The sequence below is a fragment of the Apaloderma vittatum genome, unplaced genomic scaffold, assembly GCF_000703405.1.
Source record: "Apaloderma vittatum isolate BGI_N311 unplaced genomic scaffold, ASM70340v1 scaffold11837, whole genome shotgun sequence".
In the NCBI taxonomy this organism is placed as follows: Eukaryota; Metazoa; Chordata; class Aves; order Trogoniformes; family Trogonidae; genus Apaloderma; species Apaloderma vittatum.
Window position 1 is genome coordinate 41,470 of NW_009726750.1, and position 20,624 is coordinate 62,093.

The window sequence follows — 20,624 nt, forward strand, 5'->3', positions numbered from 1 at the left end:
TCATAGTGTTTTCTTTCTGGTCACAAGTGTGAACTCAAAGACGTAAAACAGTATAGATAGCACAGTTAAATATATCTGATAATCTTTACCTGCTCCAACTACTTTATCGATGGATATATTAGAGGCATCTAATTCCTTGGCAAATTCATGCACAGCTTGATTGGGATCCTCATACGTATGTGGATCTACGTAAGTTCTCAGGCCTGGAAGTTTTACTGTGTAAAAACAAATTTTGAGAAAAAAACATTATTTAGACTTAATTACTCCTTCTAAAGAAAGCTCGTGAGACAATAGAAATCAAGAAGGAAAAGGTATACTGCTTCTTCAAAACACACTGCTTTTGGTGGATCTTCAGGAATCTTAATACAGAGTGAAAGCATAGACAAAGGTAGTTATTGCACAGAAGTCTGAAAACTGATTTTAAATTTATCCACAATAGCCATATTTAACTGCTTTTCAAATATTAAAATACTACGCACCCCTCCCATCTTGCCACATTTAGATGCTGCCTTATACTGTCCCTTTCAAGGTAGCAAGAAAGAGGCAAGGAACAAAACGTGTGATGCTACAAGACAACCTCAAATGTTCTTATGAATATATGAAGGAGCGCACATTTACTCAACTTTTTTCTTCCATGTCCTCCAACAAGATGCTTAAGAAAATAAAATTATACACGAAAAATTGCACTTCTGCCTTAATTCCTCTGCTAGTGCAAACAAGGATGGCAGTCAGTTGTTCTTACTGTTAGTCTGGTTCTAGTGCTCAGTTACCCTAACATCCATGATATTACTTTGTCCCCTTCTACAGTTTCCAAGCCAGAGATTGTTCTGTTCATCTGGGGCAAGCCCTGGTTCAAAAGACTGAATGATATTAAGGGCAATTTCAAGCGCTCTGTATCTCTTCCTCCTGCAGGACTGGGGGTGAGAGGAACATATTATCATTCCCAACCTTTCTCTCCAGCAAAGATGCTGAAGGCAAAGCATAGCCTCATTCTGCCTCCCCAGCTCAAGGCCCTGCTTGTGTCTAGTACCTTATGCGTCTCCCTCTGTATTCATTTTACAACACAAAGGTAGTTTGTCAACAAAAAAAAGAAATAACCATTATATCCAACTTGAAATTTTCTGCTTCTGACACAAAACCTGTGTTCCTGAACATGTATTCCAGCTTTTCCTAACTGTACCAGTTAGTCTCACAAAAGATATTAACTCCACTTACAAGCACTGCCTTAACCCACTCAAGAATATCCTTTCCAGCTCGGCATTATTATAGTGCATCAATTTGTTGACTGCTAGAATAGTTAAATCATTTTGCTGCCATTACACAGGTGGGAAAAAATACCTTTGTACCGTTAGTTAGAGCACTCTATTGTTTTGCCAAACAATCCCAAGTGTAAGTAAAAAAAAAAAAATCAATCAATTCTATGGAGATTTATTGGTCTCAGAATTGACAAAGAAATGATAAAACTCAGTTCCCAAGCTAATTGCCTCGAAAACAATGCAAACTAAGAGCCATGATCTTAACACAAGGGCTGCATGTGCACAACATTAAATGCTGACTGTGTTTCCTTCAAGAGCCTCATGATTACAGAATTACTTGCAAATAAAACAAAAAGTAATTGGCTGTATATTGCTGTTGGTTAAAAATCTTGTAAATGCTCCTTTCCGTCCATGCTGAATGTACATTACAGGCTCCTTCATACCCCCAGTAAAAATAACAACAATTAAAAGCTTCTGCACTGTGGGGTTTTGGGCTGCAAATTTTTAGTGCTGACCCCAGAGGTTCCCAAGATCAGGTGATGCTGACTGCAAGGAGAATAATCCCTTCACGCCAATAATTAAGGGCAGCCTGTATAGTAACTGGGTTCTGTCATGAAAAACAGATAATAAACACATGCACATGTGTTAAGCTGTACTACTTTACAGCTCATTCTGTGCAAACATAATAATTTACATTTTCATTTTAACAGCATGAATTGCCCTAAAGGTAGCAAAAAAATAAAAAGGGCCTAGCCAAAGAAGGCAAAGGGAGAGGATCTGAGGAGGTGAAGTATTTTTGCTCCTTTGAAGCAATATTATAGGATTTGTAATAAGGCTGCAGGGAATAGTTCATGGCTGGAGCCTTTTTTAAAGTAATTCAGAATAAACTGACTGAAATAAACCAGCTGCTGTATTTAAGATGCTGAAAGTTTATGACAGCCATGGAAGTTACTTTATCCTTTTTCAGTTCATAGCAGCAGTTTTGCTATTCTTTGAGAAAAGCTGTAATTTAATAGAAGAAAGTTTCAACAGCCACACACATACATACATACAAATCCTAACAGATTAATATCTGCAAAATCAATAAATCATTTTCAAGATTTTCTAACAGAATCAGCAGGACCATGATCAGATCTGTTCTTACTACACAGTGAATCAGCATGGCACTGCTCAGAAAACAGTACATAAATATCTAAAGCCAAATTAAAAGCAATTTAATCCACAGGAATTTAACAGCACTGGCATGTTTAAGAATAGTGATTGCAACTTTCCATTGTGTGGGAGTAGGGAGACCAAATCCTGACCTGTTATTTGTCTGTGACACTTTTTTTACTGGCTGCTTTTATTTTATAACCTCATTAAATTTGGATGATGAAGCATTAATTCTATGGGCCACATGTAACCGTATAGATTTTTTTGAGACAAGTTGGTTAGCAGCTGCTGGGCTGCACGAAGCAAGCCCACTGCTGGAGCTTGTGTATCCCCTGACAGAGCAGGGGAAGGAGCACGCATGTTGTGGATATGCACACTCATGGCTCTCTGGAGATAAGGAGGGACTCAAAATAATAATAACATGAACAGTCAGAGAACACTCACTCCATTGTCACGGGGATTTCCAACTACGGCAGGTAAATCCCTCGCTAAAATGTTAATTCAGTTATATTTGGTGGGGAGGCAGCTGATTATGGTACCAACAGCTCTCTTCTTGCAGATGGCACAGCACCACTGCCATGTGCAAAAAATCCACGTACATTGATCTTACAGCATGTTAAGCAATAGAAGTATATGGTTCAAAATGGTTTACATGATGTAGCAGAGTATTCATTAGGAACTGAAGCAAAGACAAATTACTGCTTCTTATTAAAAATAGGCTCATTAGACACCATGAATACTGTGGGTGGAAAAAAAAAAAGAATTTCCAGTCTTGGTGTTTATGAAGGGTGTTAACTTCACCCTGCAAGGATGAAAAAAGTCCAAAATGCAGTGATAAAAAACCAAGAATCCTCCCCGCTACTCCTGATCAGGAATGGTTAACTGTTCCCTTCCTTTCCCTTCAGTTTCTCCCGCTCCAAGACTAATTTATTTCTATTTTAATGAGGGTACGGATGCAGCTTCGACTGTGATCCAGTCTTCACAATCCACAGCTCCTCCGCTGTGGAAAAGTGCTGCAGGGTTATGTGTGCTGCAGAGAGGACCCAAGATGAGAGAGGAGCAGAAACAGAGCAGCACAACATTCCCCTCCAGCCACGGGCCATAGCAAGCTACTCCTTCCTGGTAGCCAGGGCATGTGCCTGGGCTCAGGGAATCAGCACCACTTCCCCTGAGCATCTCCTGGATGGGCTATTGCTCCACACTCTTCCTTTCACAGGGCACAGCCAGAAGACCCACAGCAGCCCTGAATAAAGTCTCAAAATAATTAAAAATAGATATGTAAACATCAGAAACAGATAGGCTCTGGGTTTGGTTTCTGAACGCATTTTAAAAGTAGCCCAGATTCCTCAGGATGAGCAAAATCTCACATCCTTAACTACACAGTTTTTGTCATGCAAAGGCAACATAAGTCAATAGAAAGGCTCTCTTCTTAGTCCTGGAAGAGAACCAAAAAAAAAGCATATATGCAAGCGGGGAATCAGGATATTGAACAAAACATATTTGTAAACAGAGCTGGATTAAAAAATCTCATTAATTTGTGAGACATTTGTTTAGCATTTATTTTTAATTTAAGAAACTACTCCAAATCACTTTTCAGCCTATGCTTAAAATAATTCCAAGCTAAATTATTGGTGAGTCAACTTTGTCAAACAGGCAACTTTCACAGTCCCTGCAGTAGTCATTAGGACAAGTTTCATTTATTTTCTATTTTGCTTTGGGAAAAAAAAAAGTAATTTCTTAGACTTTATACAGCTGATAATGAAGAAGTTGAAGTTACATTCTGCATTTCAGTAATGCACAACAGAATCGATACTATATTGGTAACCACACACACTGTTTGAACACAGAAGGCAATGTTTTTCTCATTACTAACCTGAACACAGATGAAAGAATGTGAAACAAAAAATAATTGTTTGGGGAAAATCTCCTTACCCATAAGAGAAGAGATAATTCTCTTTCCAATTTCACCTTGGTTTAAGTGAGGTATGATTTTTTTTTTTGCTTAAATTGAAAAATAAGTTATCTAGGGGATGAATTCAACAGATCTGGAAACATTAAAAGGCTTCAGTCACTTACAGTGGCCATTCCCAAAATGTAGTCTTTTCTCATCAGTGCCATGCTTAGACTTCTTGTATCCACAGAACCTACAAAGCAGCAGAAAAAAAAATTAATATTGAGAATTTTATACGTTAACTGCAGGTGGAAACAGAATAAAAAGTTTTCCCTCCACAATTAAATGCCTGTTTGAAAGTTTAATGATATTTACATTCTCTGTGCCCTATAGAGGCATGTTATGTTCTCAGGGAATTTGAGGAAATTGGCTAATGAGAGGATTTGTTGATTTTTGACCCCTACAGTTTAATTTTACAATTGCCTAAGAATGTGTTTATAGCATTTTTTAACAACTGCTGCACGACTGGGGCTGCTAACGTGAGCAGGCTCATTACTGAGCAGTGTTTGGAGCTCCTGGGCAGCAGACAAAGGAGAAGGAGCAAACCAGCCACACTACTGGTGCCTGACGACACTCAATTTTCCAGGCTCATCAAAGTCCCTCAGGGAAATGGAAGCAGGAGTAAAGGTGCAAACCAGATGACAAACTAACCTCCCAATCAAGATGTACACCACAACTGTGAGGAGAATAATTGCAACCGCTGCTGAAATGGCAATCATTACCACCTGGCTATTCTCACTGGAAATGGAGAATGCTGGAAAGTTAACACAAAAATATATAAATAAGTCCCTCCACACATAACTCTCATTAAATCACAGTTGACACTCATAGAAGGAACCGACAGATTGAGTCATTGGTGTATACCATTTGGTCCCATGCCACATATTTAATCTGCTAAGTAATTTTTCAACAGATAAATAAATACAAGGAAAGAAAACAAAACGCTCTGGCCATCTTTGACAATTTACCAAAATTGTTTCTGATACTGCTGGTTTTTTTTCTCTTATTGTTAAACTGATACTTATATATATAAACACATATGAAATACAAACACGTATTATGACTTACGTATATTTTGTCATGGTCAGTAAGGAATTTTTCCTTGGCAAGAAATCTGAGACAGTCAATAATCATCACTCTTACTTGCAATTCAGTATGATGGAAAACACTTTAACGAATTAAGCTTCTCTGTATCCCCAAGAAGGCTGTGAAAAGCCAGGGCACACAGATGCAGATAGATGGACTATCCATGGTTAATCAATGACTATAGGAAATCGAAGGGCTATTTTCTGTCTTATGTTGGATGCTTCCCTGTGGACCCTAAGTATGCAACTTTGGTGCATTAGACTGCTACACAATGACAGGACACCTTTAGACCTTAGGTGTTACAAGAAATCTTCAGCAGACGCCTACCAATCTTCACTGAGCATAGCAGAATTAGGCTGCTCAGCACTACGCTTCACGTTAGCTGTCCAAACCGAGCGAGAGCTGGCACTATTGGTCTCCACAAATTAGGCTGTTTGTGTACATGACTGCTTAGAGTCACACTATTCCTCTGGGGAAGAAGCCTCCACCTATTAGACCTACCTTATAGATACGGTAACTTGGCAATAGTAACAAAGTTATGTGATTAGCTGTTTGTGTGTGTAACTTAGTCATTAGAGAGATGTGCACCACTGTCTCTGGTGGCCTTCCACGTTTTCGGACAGCTACCTCTTCCTTTTTTTAACATTACTTTTGCTGACAAAACTCATTAACCTCTAAATAACAAAATTTTTTATCACTGCAACTGATTTTTTTTTTTATCCTTCCTGCACTTGTTTGTCCTATCCTGAGCTCCAGTTTCATCCAGTATGCCAAAGTGGCATATCATCATAACAGCAATTTTTAACCACTTTTTTAAAACAGAAGATTTTCTGCTTTTCAGAATAAGAGCTGAGCTGGGGGAGGAAGAAGTGGGGATGAAATACATATCTCAAAACCACATGGATGCCAAGTGAAAGACCATTTGGCTTGATGCTACTCTTCTTGGTTAAAATTTCATTGCTTTTAGCAGAGCACTTTTTACAATGTGGGTTCTCGAGCCTTATCATGAGTACATGAATACACTTTATGAGAGTGTATCAGAGTCATAGTCCTTAGCTGTGTCACATCTCTGACCAGCAGACACGAGTTTTCTATGAAAGTCTGACCTTCTAAAAAGCAAAGTCTTTGATTATGCATTATCAGTCTACATTGGGTACCTAAGCAAAGGCTGACTTTTTTACACATTAAGCCACTTTCAACTCTCACTAAAGAGGTCTGATGTACTATATGGTACCAAGCGATGAGAAAGTAACATTTAAGACTATGAACTTTATTAAGAGTCTTTCTGATATAACAAATGAACTTGGACAAAATACCTATAAGGTCATCAGTTAAATAATGTTATTATCTAGGAGTCAGAGAAAAGAAAAAGGAGTGCTAGACCAGCAAATAACTTCCACAAGGCCATCCTGAAATGTAGTGATAGAGAGGAGAAGGGATCCAAATAGCCCTGCTTCCCGACCAGCTGAATAATCATCCTTCAGGCCTGTGCACATTAGTTTCATCTCATGGCTACACAGAAGACATCAGCAATGTTCTGCAGTAGCATAGATAATTACACACTGACCCACAGCAGTAACGGACCAATATAAAATCACTTCTCTAGGAGAAGGGGTTTATAGTCCATATTGTTCAGGCCACAAACTTGGAATGAGTGCAAGGCTGTGAATCTGTTTTCCTATCAAACTTTCTCCCTTGGCAGGAGCCCTGGTCCCTTGGTAGGACCCAAGTATCGATTCTGGCACGAGGCAGGGGTCAGGAAGGGAATGGAAGAAAATAGCACCTGTGATAGTCATGATATACTCTTCATAGCATGTTTCAAGTTTAATGATAAAATATAAAGTTATATAGTAAAGCTACCCAGAAAGACACATCATAAATAGTTCTAAGTCGCATTTACTAAACTAGAGAAGGAGTGAAAGCAGCCATTCAAAATTGTCAGAAACTGGGCAGGATGTCAATATAAACCATTTGAACAAATACATACAATCTGGGCTGGTTTCGAATTCAAACTTGCGGCTGTTTGTCCCATATCCAGCTGCAGTTCGGGCTCGAATTTGGAAGACATAGGTGGTATCAGGTTTGAGGCCGCTGATGGTAACATTGGTGCCTTTGGCTCTCAGAATAGTATAGCTTGTCTCTTGTTCCTGCTTTTGGGAAGAGAAATTATCAGATTAAAACCACATCCTAAAAAACAGAAACAAGAGGTGGTTGGTACAAAATTACTACAAATCACCTGGACAGCGCCAACATCATTTTTTCATATTTATAGCTTGACAAATGGTTGTACAGCCATTCATTTTCAATCAGCTAAAAATATTTTGATTAGCAAGAAATCTAAATCATTAGAGCTTCTACAGCCTTGTGCTTTAAATCAAACACTAGGCATGCTGAGCATATGACATTTCATTAAATGGCTTTGCATCATTTTGCCTTTAGTCTGTAATATAACAAGAAAATGAAGATTAAAATGTTATTTAAGAACCTCAAAACAGACTTGCCTACTGCACTGAAGCTGTAACAGGTCAACTTAGACATTTTAGGGCCCTGCAGAGCTATAGCAGGATGCAGTTTTTACAGCCTGACGTTTTACAAGACAGTGTTTACCTTTATAACAGTCAGAAAAGAAACTCCACTCAGGCTCCTCACCTCACCTCTGCGAGCAGGTTTCCTATTATGCTATAAAAACTATGAGATCGATGCATCCATCAAACCCCACTGAACTTGGTCCTCAGTGAGTCTTGGGCTTTAGTAGCCAGAAAGGAAACGTGCATTTGCTCCTTACTACTTCTTGCTAAAGAGCAAGTGTGTGTGCCCAGTACACATGATACCCTCACAGCCACACTCTGCTTAATAGTCACGTATTTCTGACATAGCGACTTTTTATATAAAATAAGAAATGGACCATTTTGTAATTTAGTGCGTTTGGATATGTTTCATACTGTGTAAAAAGCTAATTCTGATAAAAGTATGTCTCAGTCCCACTGTAAGCACATAGTCTAAAAACCTCAGCATGCATTTGGAGCCTGAGGTATAGCTTATTTTACTAAAGCCATCCTGTACCAAAAAAGCATTTTTTGCTTCCTAAAAATGGCATCTGGAACTGCCTCAGAAAACGCTCTGGACAGCAGCCACACATGTGGGGAACTGTGAGAATCTCATTTGTTTGAGTTCCCAACCACAAACTTTTTTACTCTGGAGGTGCTGGGGATTTCATATGCTGCCCTTTTACTTTGAAAACTCCGAAAGATAATTGAGTTTTGCCTAGCTGAAAAGAGAAAATGAGTTAATGTGTCGGATGTAAACAACCTCACCTAATTCCCACTACATTTTATGGCATTGCATTAACTTGCAAAGTACTGACATTTTAATTTCGACAACACTAGAGTGCCGACGCACAAGTACAGAGGTTTGAAAACACTCAGTATACCCATCATCAAAGACCTTCACATGAAAAGTTCAAGTAACTGCATTTGTTTTAGTGTGTTTGCTCTAGGGTTTGTCTAGAGTAAGAAAGCCAGGTTTATTCTAAGTTAGAAGTTTCTGAGAAACTGTTCACTTTGGTGCTACAGAAGCCTAACTACCCTGTTCTTGGCAGTCTTTCATGTAAAGAGAAACAGAAATATTTACACCATAGTTAGGGAAATTGCCAGAATTCCCACATAACATTTAATGTTATGCACATGAGTAATCACATTGAAGGAAAAAAGAAAAGAAAGAAAAATCAGCTAAGCCTGTGCCTACAAATTAACATTCAGAACCAAAAGCTCAGATAGGGTGAGCTGGACCTAATCTTCTAAGAATGAGTATAAAAACGTTTACCATGGCCCATTATCTTCGCACACTAAAAATAAAAAGGAAATCAGCATTGGATGTCCTCATAGTTTCATGACACTTCTCTGAAAAAGTTTTATGTTACAAGTTCAGGGAAGAAACTTTACATAAAGACATTCTAAGGAGCTAACAGGTTTGCCTAAAATTATTTATATTTGAAGTAACAAAGGGCTAGTATTAGAACTTGCAGGCTTTCCTTATCTCTTCATTCAGTTGAATGTAGGGAACTATTCTAATTTCAAAGACATAATAATCTTGTCTTTAAAACATAAAATCTTTTGTGTATGCTACGACTGGACATTCATTTTGATCTCACTTCAGGCTGCTTTTATGAAATGCAAACATTTCCTTCTTGTGCAGATACATACGTGCAAAGGAAAACATAGTCATGGCCCTGTCTGTTAATTATCCTCCACAGAACTTGGAAAATAAACGTTTAAAACAATGGTATGGACGATGTCATGGTATCTTAGTTTATGGTAAGCTTTTCTACACACGTATTTTGTAAGTCATTTTTTATGTTACTAGTAATCAAATCAGCGAAACACCACATAAAAGCCCAAGTTTATCTTTCTTGAGGATGAAGCAAAACTTCAGAGATATAGCACTATAGCTGCCATAAGCAGAAGGACTCTACAAAAAAGGAAGACTCAGTCTTTGCCAAATAGAACTTTAATCAAACACTCCGTTTGATGATAAATTTGAACTTGGATGTACAAAGCTCATTCTTCCTGAATATTTTTGCATAGTTTACCAGATACAGTCTTTACTGGAAGCAATCCCATTACCATGTGTCTAATTTGCAAATTAGATTTTATAATTTTAAACTAAAATTTTAAACTAAATTTTAAACAAAATACATAATTTGGATACATTTAAAATTTATAGCAGCAGTACTAGCTAGAGTGAACGGTATGTCCTTTTGCAGATAAGTAAGTGTTTATATTATATGAGGAGGAACACTTTCTCCATCAGCTGCATGTACACTTGAGAGGCCAAAACCAGACTATCTATCTTCAGGAGGAATCCAGAGTCCCAGTTTTGCCTCCCCTTACTGCCAGGTGTGAACTGCTCATTGACATGACAGTTCCTACAAACATCACGGAATCTATGTTGCCACCCACCCTCGGAGCCAGAATTAAAAGAGTTTAAAAGCTACTACGTGCATTTGCATATAATTTATTTTTCAGCTACAGAAAGAGTACAAACTAGATATTATTTATTTGTTGGCTTTAACCAGTCCACCGAGCACACAATTTCAATGATTGCAAAGGCAAATCTATTACTGCAATGTGAGACTGCAATTAAATTTCACTCATTGTTTGCAGCAGACTTACCCTTAATAAAATGAATGGGATTTAGTTATCATATTTTAAGCCACATTTACAAATGAAGCAATTACTAGTTTATGTGTGGTATTTAAGAGACTGCTCTTTTTTTTTTTGTCTGAAAACATACGCTTTCCAGAGAACATAATTATCTGAGCAAAGATGAAGAGAAAACAAAGTATCTGCTTGTGTAAGAAAAGAAAAAGACATTTGTTATGTGTGCACTTTGACGGCCGAGACTGTTAAAATATAGCACATTACATGGATGGAATAAACTGCGGTGTCACTCAGTACCATTAACATAAAATGTTATGCCCCGGCATAAAACAAATGCCTAGAAGTTTCATATGATACTTCTCTGAAAGAGGATTTTATTTCTTTAAAATGTTTCGAATAAATAGTAACTTACACCTCAGAACCACGCCCTATAGATTTTTACACAAAATACAACTGTGCTCCAAACAGCGAGTCTGAAAAACAGTCACTCTCGACTCATGTTATGCATTGAGACCCCACAAGTTCATTCTGAAAACTTAAAACGGTGTTGCAAAACTATAGCCCCTCATTTCTCTAGAGACATCACATAAAGCTATGTTGCCTCTTGGTTATACAAGTAAAATCACTGGTGAAAAAGCCCTGAATACGTTAATTATCTACCCTTGCAGAAAATAAGTATTTTCCACATACTATCGTAATTTAGATACAGAATATTCCATTTCTTATTAAAAATCTGTTTTAACATCCTGAATATCAGTAATATGCAGTTGCCCATAAATATAATGTATTCTGTGAAATTTAAGAACAACTTAAGGAAAAAAACAAACTCGCACATTTGCATGGATAAGGTGTATGACAGTATTGGGCTGACCTGTATTACTCTATTAGCGCTGTATTTCATTAAATTTCTAACAGATTAGAAAAGGTATGACGAGCAAAAACAAGCAGGAGGGAAAAGAATGGCTCACCATAACTCATCTACCAGCAATCCGGTATGACCTGTCAGGAGAAACACCCAGACTGCTAACTGGGAAAGGTTTGTTTCCTAGCAGCTGCCACTCAACAGTAGTGGGTTTTTTGATGAGCAAAAACAAGATGATTTCTGAAGCAGAAAATCAAGTGGACCCAACCAGTTTAAAAAGAAAGCTCTCCTTTCAAAAGAAGAGAGAAGTGGAGCTGCTTAGAGATCTCAGACTGAAAAGCAGCACCTTCCAAATGTGTTTGGAGAAGAAATGAAGAGTAGCAGTCCAGCATGGGCTGCCCTGACCTGAGGCAAGTTTAACATGTACATAGTAGTAGTTTTCAACGTTTTTCAATCTGCAGACCTAAAAAGGGCAATGGATTCCAGTCTCCTGACAACGGATTTGCCTTTCTTAGTTACCTTTCATAAACCCTGAGGAACAGGTTTCTGAATCCCCAAGGGGTTGCAGACCACATGTTAAAAACATTGATGTCAGAAAGTTGCTTTTAAAAAACCCTTTGCTTTAAATGGTTTGGCTCCTATTGTCAAGCAGTTGGCTCTTTGGTTTAAAAAAAAGCTGTCTGGTGCATATGAACACTTGATCACAAACTTCAAAGGAAGAAACACATGTGCAAGAACAGCCTCATAAGACTGGTTGTCTTATGAAGCTGTCTTATGACAACCAATTGCTGCATAGGACTGGATATACTCAGTGGGAATAGCAGCTGCATGCTCAGTCTGTGCATACAACAGTACTGGAAAGTGAATATTTTTTTGCGTAAATCAAGCCAATTTGAGCATCGAATGATGATGAAAATACCATTAAAAAAAACCCAAATACACAAGTAAAACTTCTCGGTCACTCAATTAAAATGAACTAAATCCACACAATGGGAAAAATTCTCTCCCCTTGGAGCAATTAAACCCAGAGAGATTGCCCTAATGCCACAATGCACAACACAGCCACATGTTAAACCCTGCACCCTGCAGTACTTGTGTAGAGACCCCAGCAAGGACTTCCACCTGGGAAGACTGGAGGTGGAGCTGATCCAGGGCTGCCACAACTCTTAGAAAACAGAAGGATAGCCAATGGCAGCAAGAGCAGACAGGTAGGTCTCAAATGCAGCACAAGCTAATCACAGAATCAGCAAACGGATTGGGTTGGAAGGAGCCTTAAATATCATCTAGTTCCAACTTCCCTGAGATGGGCAGGGACACCTCCTGCTAGACCAGATTTCTGTAAGCCCCATCCAGCCTGGCACCAGGGAGGCTGCTTCCACAGATTCTCTGGGCAACCTGATCCAGAGCCTCACCACCTTCACAGTAAAGAATTTCCTCCTAATGTCTCATCTAAATCTACCCGCTTTCAGTTTGAAACCATTACCCCTTGGCCTAATCGCTACACTCCCTGATAAAGAGACCCTCCCCTTCTTTCCTGTAGGCCCCCTTTAAGTATTAGAAGGCCACTAAAAGTCTCCCTGGAGCCTTCTCTTCTCCAGGCCAAAAAAAACCCCACTCTCTCAGCCTGTCCTCATAGTGGAGGTGCCCTCTGGTAATTTTTGTGGCCCTCCTCTGGACCTGCTCCAACAGGTCCATGACCTTCTTGTGTTGAGGATCCCAGAGCTGAGCACAGTCCTCCAGGTGGGGGTCAGATAAATACCCTAGCCTGTGCAAAACGAGATGAGGTTTTGGGATATTTCAGGCATAGGCTCTTTACAAGGTAAATAGCTCTTCCAAGACTTACTAAAAAGCACTATCTATTTTATTTTCTTTAAAAATTTGGAAATAAGAGAGCTTAAATAATTCCTGCATCCCTTCACTGCTCAGGATGTACAATTAAAGACAGTCTGACTTCTGAGCCAATTCACTTTCACTTGTCAAGCCCAGGATCCTGACTTGATCCTGTCCCCATTGAAATAATGGGAAAATATCCATATGAAAGTCTATATGCTACTGCTGCTCTGTAGGGTGAGACTGAACTGAAATGTTTAGGAAGCTTGCTTTTTTTTTTTTTCTTTTTTTTTTCTTTTATGAGAAGTCCCTTGTATGTTCAGCTTTTTACCAAGGTCTTTGAAGGGTCAAGTGCTCACAAAGCCCACCCCCTCCTCTCCTCAAATAATTAAATGACATTAATTTGTGAGACCTCTTTTCAAAATAGGGCCTTCCAATCCCCATCCTTCAGCTGGAGATCAGGTATAGACTATCATACCACACTGGGCACTGGTAAGCTCCATGAGAAAACTTCATAAAGATTAACTGACTACCCATGGAGTCTTTTTGACAGCATTTTCTAAGGGGATAATGACACTAGTCTTCCCTGGTACATGTGAAATACAAGCTTAATTTCTAGATATGAACAGCATTAGTAAACGCTAAATTAAATCATTATTTCTGACATGTCAGAAATAGTTCTGGTGTGTCTTGTCAACTTCAGCAGCATCAAAAGATTTCCCTGACCAATCTAAAAAGGGCCAATACCAGTAAGATTTACTAGAAAATATCCATTCTGTTATGAATATTTATTTTTTCCTAAATATTGATCTACATATGCTGTAGAAATCAGCAGCTGTAAATATAAGAAAATGTCAATATAAAGCAGAACCTACTGAATGGTGACAGTTATTTACACAACATATATGAAGAATTCAGTTATTGATGAAAAGTGGGAACTTTCACAGTGCATAGCAGTCACTAAAAGGATTGCCCATCTCTTCCAAATCATTTTTGTGTAAATGATGCTTGCACCACAGGGAGCACCAACATATGGATGCTAACAAATGTATGAACACTGACAGCATAACAGAACTGAGTAAGTAAACTGTATTCGAGATAAAACAGGTATTACAGCTTGTCTGCATTACTTTCTGTATTTGTTCTGATGTGTTTGAGGATGAACTTGGTAGACAACACAAGAATTTCATTTCATATTTTCATGATGTTCTCTTATCAAAAATTGAACAGTTTCAACACTTGGTGTCACTGAGGCAGAGAGTGAGTGAACAGGGATGTCTCTGAACACTTAACACAGGCAAGATGCAATAATTTCATTACAATATTACCAATACACACACCCCCCTTCAATTTTCCTTCCCACCTTTTCATAGTATTTGACCTCATAGTCCAAGATGATCCCATTTGGATGTTCAGGTTCTTGCCAAGACAGAGACACGCTGTTCCTGGATGTCCTGTCTTTCCTTATGACTGTGATGGGGGATGGAGCTGTAAAGGGGATGGGGGAAGGAGGGAAGAGAGAAAAGCAAACTGAGTTATCTCTGTTCCAATCCCTGGCAAAAAGTCTTGTATCCATTTAAAAAGACACACGAGCATAGGTCTGGACTTATATCAACATTCAGCAGCTGGATTATAGTCCTAGTACAGATGCCTTAAAGCATACTGGCCTCAAGGAAAATGAACTGAGATTTTCTGTTAGACCGGCGGACCAGTGGCAAGACAGCAGATGGTTTCGATCTGCTACTATAGTGTAAGCAATGAAATTCATTTGATATACTAAAAGAGAGAACAAAATAACAGCACTACCTATTTGTTATAATCCTGAAGTCTTATCGTTACCAGAATCTGCAGAAATTTGATAACGTTTTCATATGCAAGTGTAAAATGGTGCTGGGATGCATTACATACAAGGAGCTCCTGGCATCCAAGGCTAGTAACAACCATCAGCATAGTGCAGAATACAGCCTCTTTTATAAAATGATTTGGTAAGCTCTCCAGATATAAATTGCTTCCATATATGCTTTTCCTTTACCACATTTCTTTGAAAATGAATTTTTAAGAAAAAAATCAAAACTGAAAAATAACCTCATTTCTGATCTGAATTAATCAGTTAGGCATGATGATTGTATGCCAGACTCACTCACTACCAAGAAACTGGAAGTACTATCAATGCTGCAGAAAAAAACCCCACTATAATTACCTAAGATTCTTGAACATCAGTTCAACCTTAGACCACCCAGCTCTACCTGTTGTTCCAAGACCAGGCCTGGGTTTCCTGGACTAACTGAAAGCTATGCAATTTTTTAAGTATTTTTTTTTTCTGTTTCTTTTGGGTTGGCTTACCACTTCAAATGCTTCTCTTCCATGGCTTTGGCCAAAAATTCATCAGATGATAGCTTACAGATCACACATTAAAGGTTGTAACTGTCATTTAAAAAAAAAATCTTTTTACCAATAAATAGTCTTTTATCTTAGCAAGTAAAACAAATGTGTTTATAAGTTCAACATTGTGCTATCCTAATAAAAAGGCTCTAGCTGATCTAAACAATTTAACTGCAGCTGAATCCCATGAAGCTTTTACTGTTCACATAAAACTACTTGCACTTTACAGGCATTCCACATTTGCATGCATTAGCCAATGCCCATTCTGTTCAGGTTTTCATTTCTGCAAGAGAACTTTTAAAAGCAAGAAAAAAGAGAAGTTTTAATTAAAATAAATTTTGGAAAACTCATTCTGTCTTTCATTTTGCTAAACTACCATCAAAACATACCTTCTAGTCTTAAGTCACAATCTAAATGTTGACATCCTCCTTTAACTGAGTAGAGCACCTAGGAAGCAACAGACACCCACAAGCACTTACGTATATACACTTTTCCACATTTGTTCTGGATAAAAACACACCCTTTGAGCAGCATTTTCACATGTCATGTGGTTTGCAATAGCCTTTTGAGCACATTTAAAAGCTGCATTTTTTTTTCCCCCAGTAGGGAAATTTATCCTGAATTTAAATTACTGAAATTAGATTTGAGAGGGGTTTTTAAGTTGTGGGGTTTTTTGTTTGTTTGTTGGGGTTTTTTTGCTTGTTTGTTTTTGTGTTTTTTTTAAAGTAGAATGGGAAAGAGACTCTTTTTATTTCCCTCAGACTTCCCAGATCTATGCTTGCTAAAATGCTGAAAAGCATTAGGGCAAGGTATACAGGACTGGTTTGTAACAAATATCGTTCAGTAATTCCACCTGAATTCCACTTAGGCACAAACCAGTGCTAGAGCCAAAACACAAAGTTATTAGCTGGCTGGACTGCTCTAACACAGCCAGCTCTACCTTAACTCATACATCCATGCTTGCTGTTTTATGCTCTTGAAAGTTATTTTTATGTTTTCTTTTTAAGTCAAGCTATTCATCTTTTTTTTTTTTTTTTTCTGTGAATAGATTGCCAAACCCAGTACCCTAGCTGGTAACATTTCCCATTAAGGTAACATTAATAGAGATTTTATGAATAATTAATATATGATTAACAGAAATGGCTTTTCCCCTAATAAATTATGGTAATTTATGCTATAATGCATTCTCAGAGCAAGCTGAAATAATATTATATGCTCCAATATAGATGTGCTTTAAAAAAAGCTTTCTTCTAACACAGTATTAATTATTTTGAGCTCATTTACACATGTCTGCAGAAGCCACGAGTAACTTATCTCACAGTAGTTTATTAGAAAAGTGTCTGTTTGTCAGTAATTAATAACATTACAAAGCATTAATATACCTTTTCGAATCTCTAGGGTTCCCCAAACTGCTTAGAAATTATACATACGAAGTGTCTGGAAGAGACAGTATCACACTGCACGGGTAAAAGGAGGAGAGATGGATAATCACAGGAAACACAGGCACCTTTAATTCCCCCTTCCCAGAACAGATCTGAGCTCTGCAACACAGCACTGCACACCAGAGCACTCCAACAGCTACTGAACCTCTGAGCTACAGGAATTACATATGTCAAATCTGTAAACCAACATCTTATCTTAACTATGCAAATTCCAAAAGTTACCTAGTTTTAAGGCATTAATCACTAGCACACAAAGGAACAGTGTCTTCAGATATTTCTGTGGTCAGCTATTAGGGTCTTGGGAATAAGTCTTACAAGGAGCAGCTGAGGGACTTGGGGGTTGTTTAGCCTGAAGAAAAGGAGGCTGAGGGGAGACCTTACTACTCGCTACAACTACCTGAGAGGAGGCTGTAGAGAGGTGGGTGTTGGTCTCTTCTTACAAGTTATAACCAATAGGACAAGAGGAAATGGCTCAAGTTATGCCAGGGGAGACTTAGGTTAGACACTAGGAAAAACTTCTGCACTGAAAGGGTTACCAAAGTATGGAACAGGTTCCCCAGGGAAGAGGCTGAATCGCAGTTCTTGGATGTGTTTAAAAATCATCCAGACAGGGTGCTCAGGAACATGGTTTAGAAGTGGGCTTGGTAGATTTTGATAATGGTTGGACTTGATGATCTTAAACATCTTTTCCAACCAAAACCATTCCATGATTCTATTTATTTCTAGAGGATAAATGAGGCTGTTCGCGTTCAGAGGGGAAGATACGTATTTGTAACCTAATTTTAATTTTTAATCATGTGTAGAATCTGAGCATTTTAATTTTGAAGCACACAGTATGTTAAAAACAAGACTCAGTATCTGGGTATGGATTTGATAATTTCCTTGCTCTTTCCATCATCTCTGTGTGTTCACATTGGGCCTTACAAGCAATAGATGACTTTGGTCCCGCTCTGTGTTTCTGCTGACAAAACAGAGCCCCGGCGAGGACAGCCCTCATGAGAACCTCTTGGAGCAGTTCCTTTCCTGGTGGTACTGCTCTTTGAAGCAAAGGTGAAATGGAACTGTCCTCCTCCTGGGATGATTTCAGCACCAAGACCCTCCTTCTGTGTAGTAGAGAGGAACAAGGATAAATTTTGAAGCAAGCATCTCTTGCAGACCCCTATTGATGGGGCAGCGAAAAGAGTCAGGATCTTGTGCCTGAAGGGGCTGTCACCCTGCATGCACCAGCACAGCTGCATCAGCAACGTGGCTTTCCCCAAACCAGACTCTGCTCTACGCCAAGAGACAAGAGGTGGCCTAGCTCTTTTGCTGCCCTGCACAACTGATGTCTCTCTCTCCCCTTGCTAAATTGGTTCTTTGTCTACGTACAGAATTGATTCCTCTACTAACACACAGCAGCAACTGATGAACACATACCGCAATCTGGTTCCACCAAGATGAGATAAAATGATAAAATTTATGAGCACAGCATGTGGCATAGTTTGCTGGTCTGCAAGAAGGTGGACTGATAAAAGTTTTAAATGTCAATGCAATCACTTTGGGGGGCGTTTATGCTATATCTGTTAGGTAGGTTTGGAAAGTGCTACAAGTCCGTGAACCCTAATTTATGAAAACATCGAAACTTATGAACTGTTTAATAAGTAGTGTCTAAGCAGAAGTCAGCCTTAATTTCCGTTTTGTAACACAACTAATCCTCCCTTCTCACCAGAGCAGCTCAGTTACCGTATTTTACTATTTACTTGGAAGATTCTGAAAATCCAGAAAAGAGAAAAACTGCAGTTATACGGTAGTTAACATTATAAACCATTAAACAATGAAGGCATCACCATGATCAGCAATACAGGTAATTGTGAGTCTTATAGGAAGAAAGAATCAAGAATTTCCTGAAAACCATAACTACAGTAGGATGAGACTGAATTCAAAATCAGCCTTCAAAAATGAACAGAACTGCTTCAAAAAGGAACAGGAGTACTTCATATTTAGAGTAGCCAGTTTTCATTGCACTTCCAGGATTTTCCTTTCTTAAATTAAAAGACAATTAGATTGTGCAACAACAGAACACTAGAATAAATAATTCAAACGTCTGCAGCTCCCACTGACAAAACCAATTTTGTACCATGGCTTAGCAAATAATGACACATTGAAAAGATTTATCACATTTTAAAAATTGTATTAAAGCATCAACAGCCACATAAAATCGGGTTAAATAATTTGTCATTTAGAAAATGTACAACTCAAAGAAAACTTAAAGAGAGTACTTTTTTAACTCTAAAACCTTGAACAAACACTGTTTCAGTCATCTGTAGATAAATCCTGCAGCTCATATTCCACTATGTATTTATATTTTTACTGGTGTTCAGATTAACATACTACTACTCTAAACTTCTTCACCAAATAAGAGTTGGTGGCTTTTAGAATTAGCTTTAGGCTTGTGTGGCTATGCATTAGGAGGTTTAGTCTCAATAGTCACATGCAGTGTATATAGAGGCATTTTTATGCATCAGATGGTCACTGTTTATCTGGTACTCTGGTCTAACTGGTTTACGGCTAGTTTAAGCAGTTAGTATGAACATCTAAAACTCCCTAGAGTTACAAGGGGAAATGTACTTTGAGCGCTCAATGATGTTAGGTAGCATTTGGGACAACTGGGAATGTGGATGTTGAAAAGGTAACGAACACAATGATCCAGGGAGCTTAGACTCACAAGTGTAAAAACCTCCTCAGTCATGACTATTAAAGGTGCAAGCAAATAACATGAAGGATCTAGCAGAGATGACAATAAAACCTTGCACAAATTGATTTCCCAGCGAAACTGACCCCAACAGATCATTTGTTTTCCTCCAGTTTAATAGCAGCTGTATATAAATCTCCTTATTGACTTTTTCCTTATTCCTTGGTTATTGTTTTCATATGTGACTGGCTTACAGATGTAAAATATACTAGAAGAAATTCCCCTGTCCTGTAGCAGACACATCTCAGTATTAACTTTGGGAAGCCATGTGTGTACAACTGCTGAAACATTTAAAGTCCTGTTGTTCCTTGCTTAGGTCTCCAGATCACAAATTAAATTTTAGGGAAGGATTTTATTCTAAAATGACCATGGCCCGCTCACTCCCAGCTTTTGCTTGCAACCAGATATCGGCATCAGAGAATAAATATTCCAAGCTATGCTGAAAGACAGTGATGAAGAACGTATCTGAGCCAGCAGAACTGAGTTACCCAAACTGCAACTTCTGCACAGCTGAAAAAGTGGAAGGCTTGCTCCTTTCTCTTTCTTTAGAAAACTGATGATTTTATTATCTAATCATAATACTGTCATCTGATATAATGTATAATTTTTCTCCTAGGGCCTGTGATGCCCCTAGGAGGTAAAGTGGAAGAAAAGCAGTAAATAAAGATCATAATCTGAAAATTAAATCTACAGCATCTGACAGTAGGATCCACTGGGACTCAAACCCAAATCTGCAAGTCTTAGAGGACCAGCAGTTTGCAAAGCTATCATAA

General features: G+C 38.4%; 1 protein-coding gene across 1 annotated transcript in view; it reads right to left on the bottom strand.

The window, feature by feature from the left end:
• EPHA3 (EPH receptor A3) overlaps positions 1-20,624 on the bottom strand; it is a gene marked incomplete at its 5' end in the record, with an annotated part of 136,707 nt that overhangs the window by 28,607 nt on the left and 87,476 nt on the right. The window contains 5 exons of the mRNA XM_009873398.1: positions 90-215; positions 4,485-4,552; positions 5,011-5,113; positions 7,433-7,595; positions 14,660-14,784. Of these exons, the coding sequence (XP_009871700.1) occupies positions 90-215; positions 4,485-4,552; positions 5,011-5,113; positions 7,433-7,595; positions 14,660-14,784 (585 nt within the window). The remainder of the gene's footprint in view (positions 1-89; positions 216-4,484; positions 4,553-5,010; positions 5,114-7,432; positions 7,596-14,659; positions 14,785-20,624) is intronic.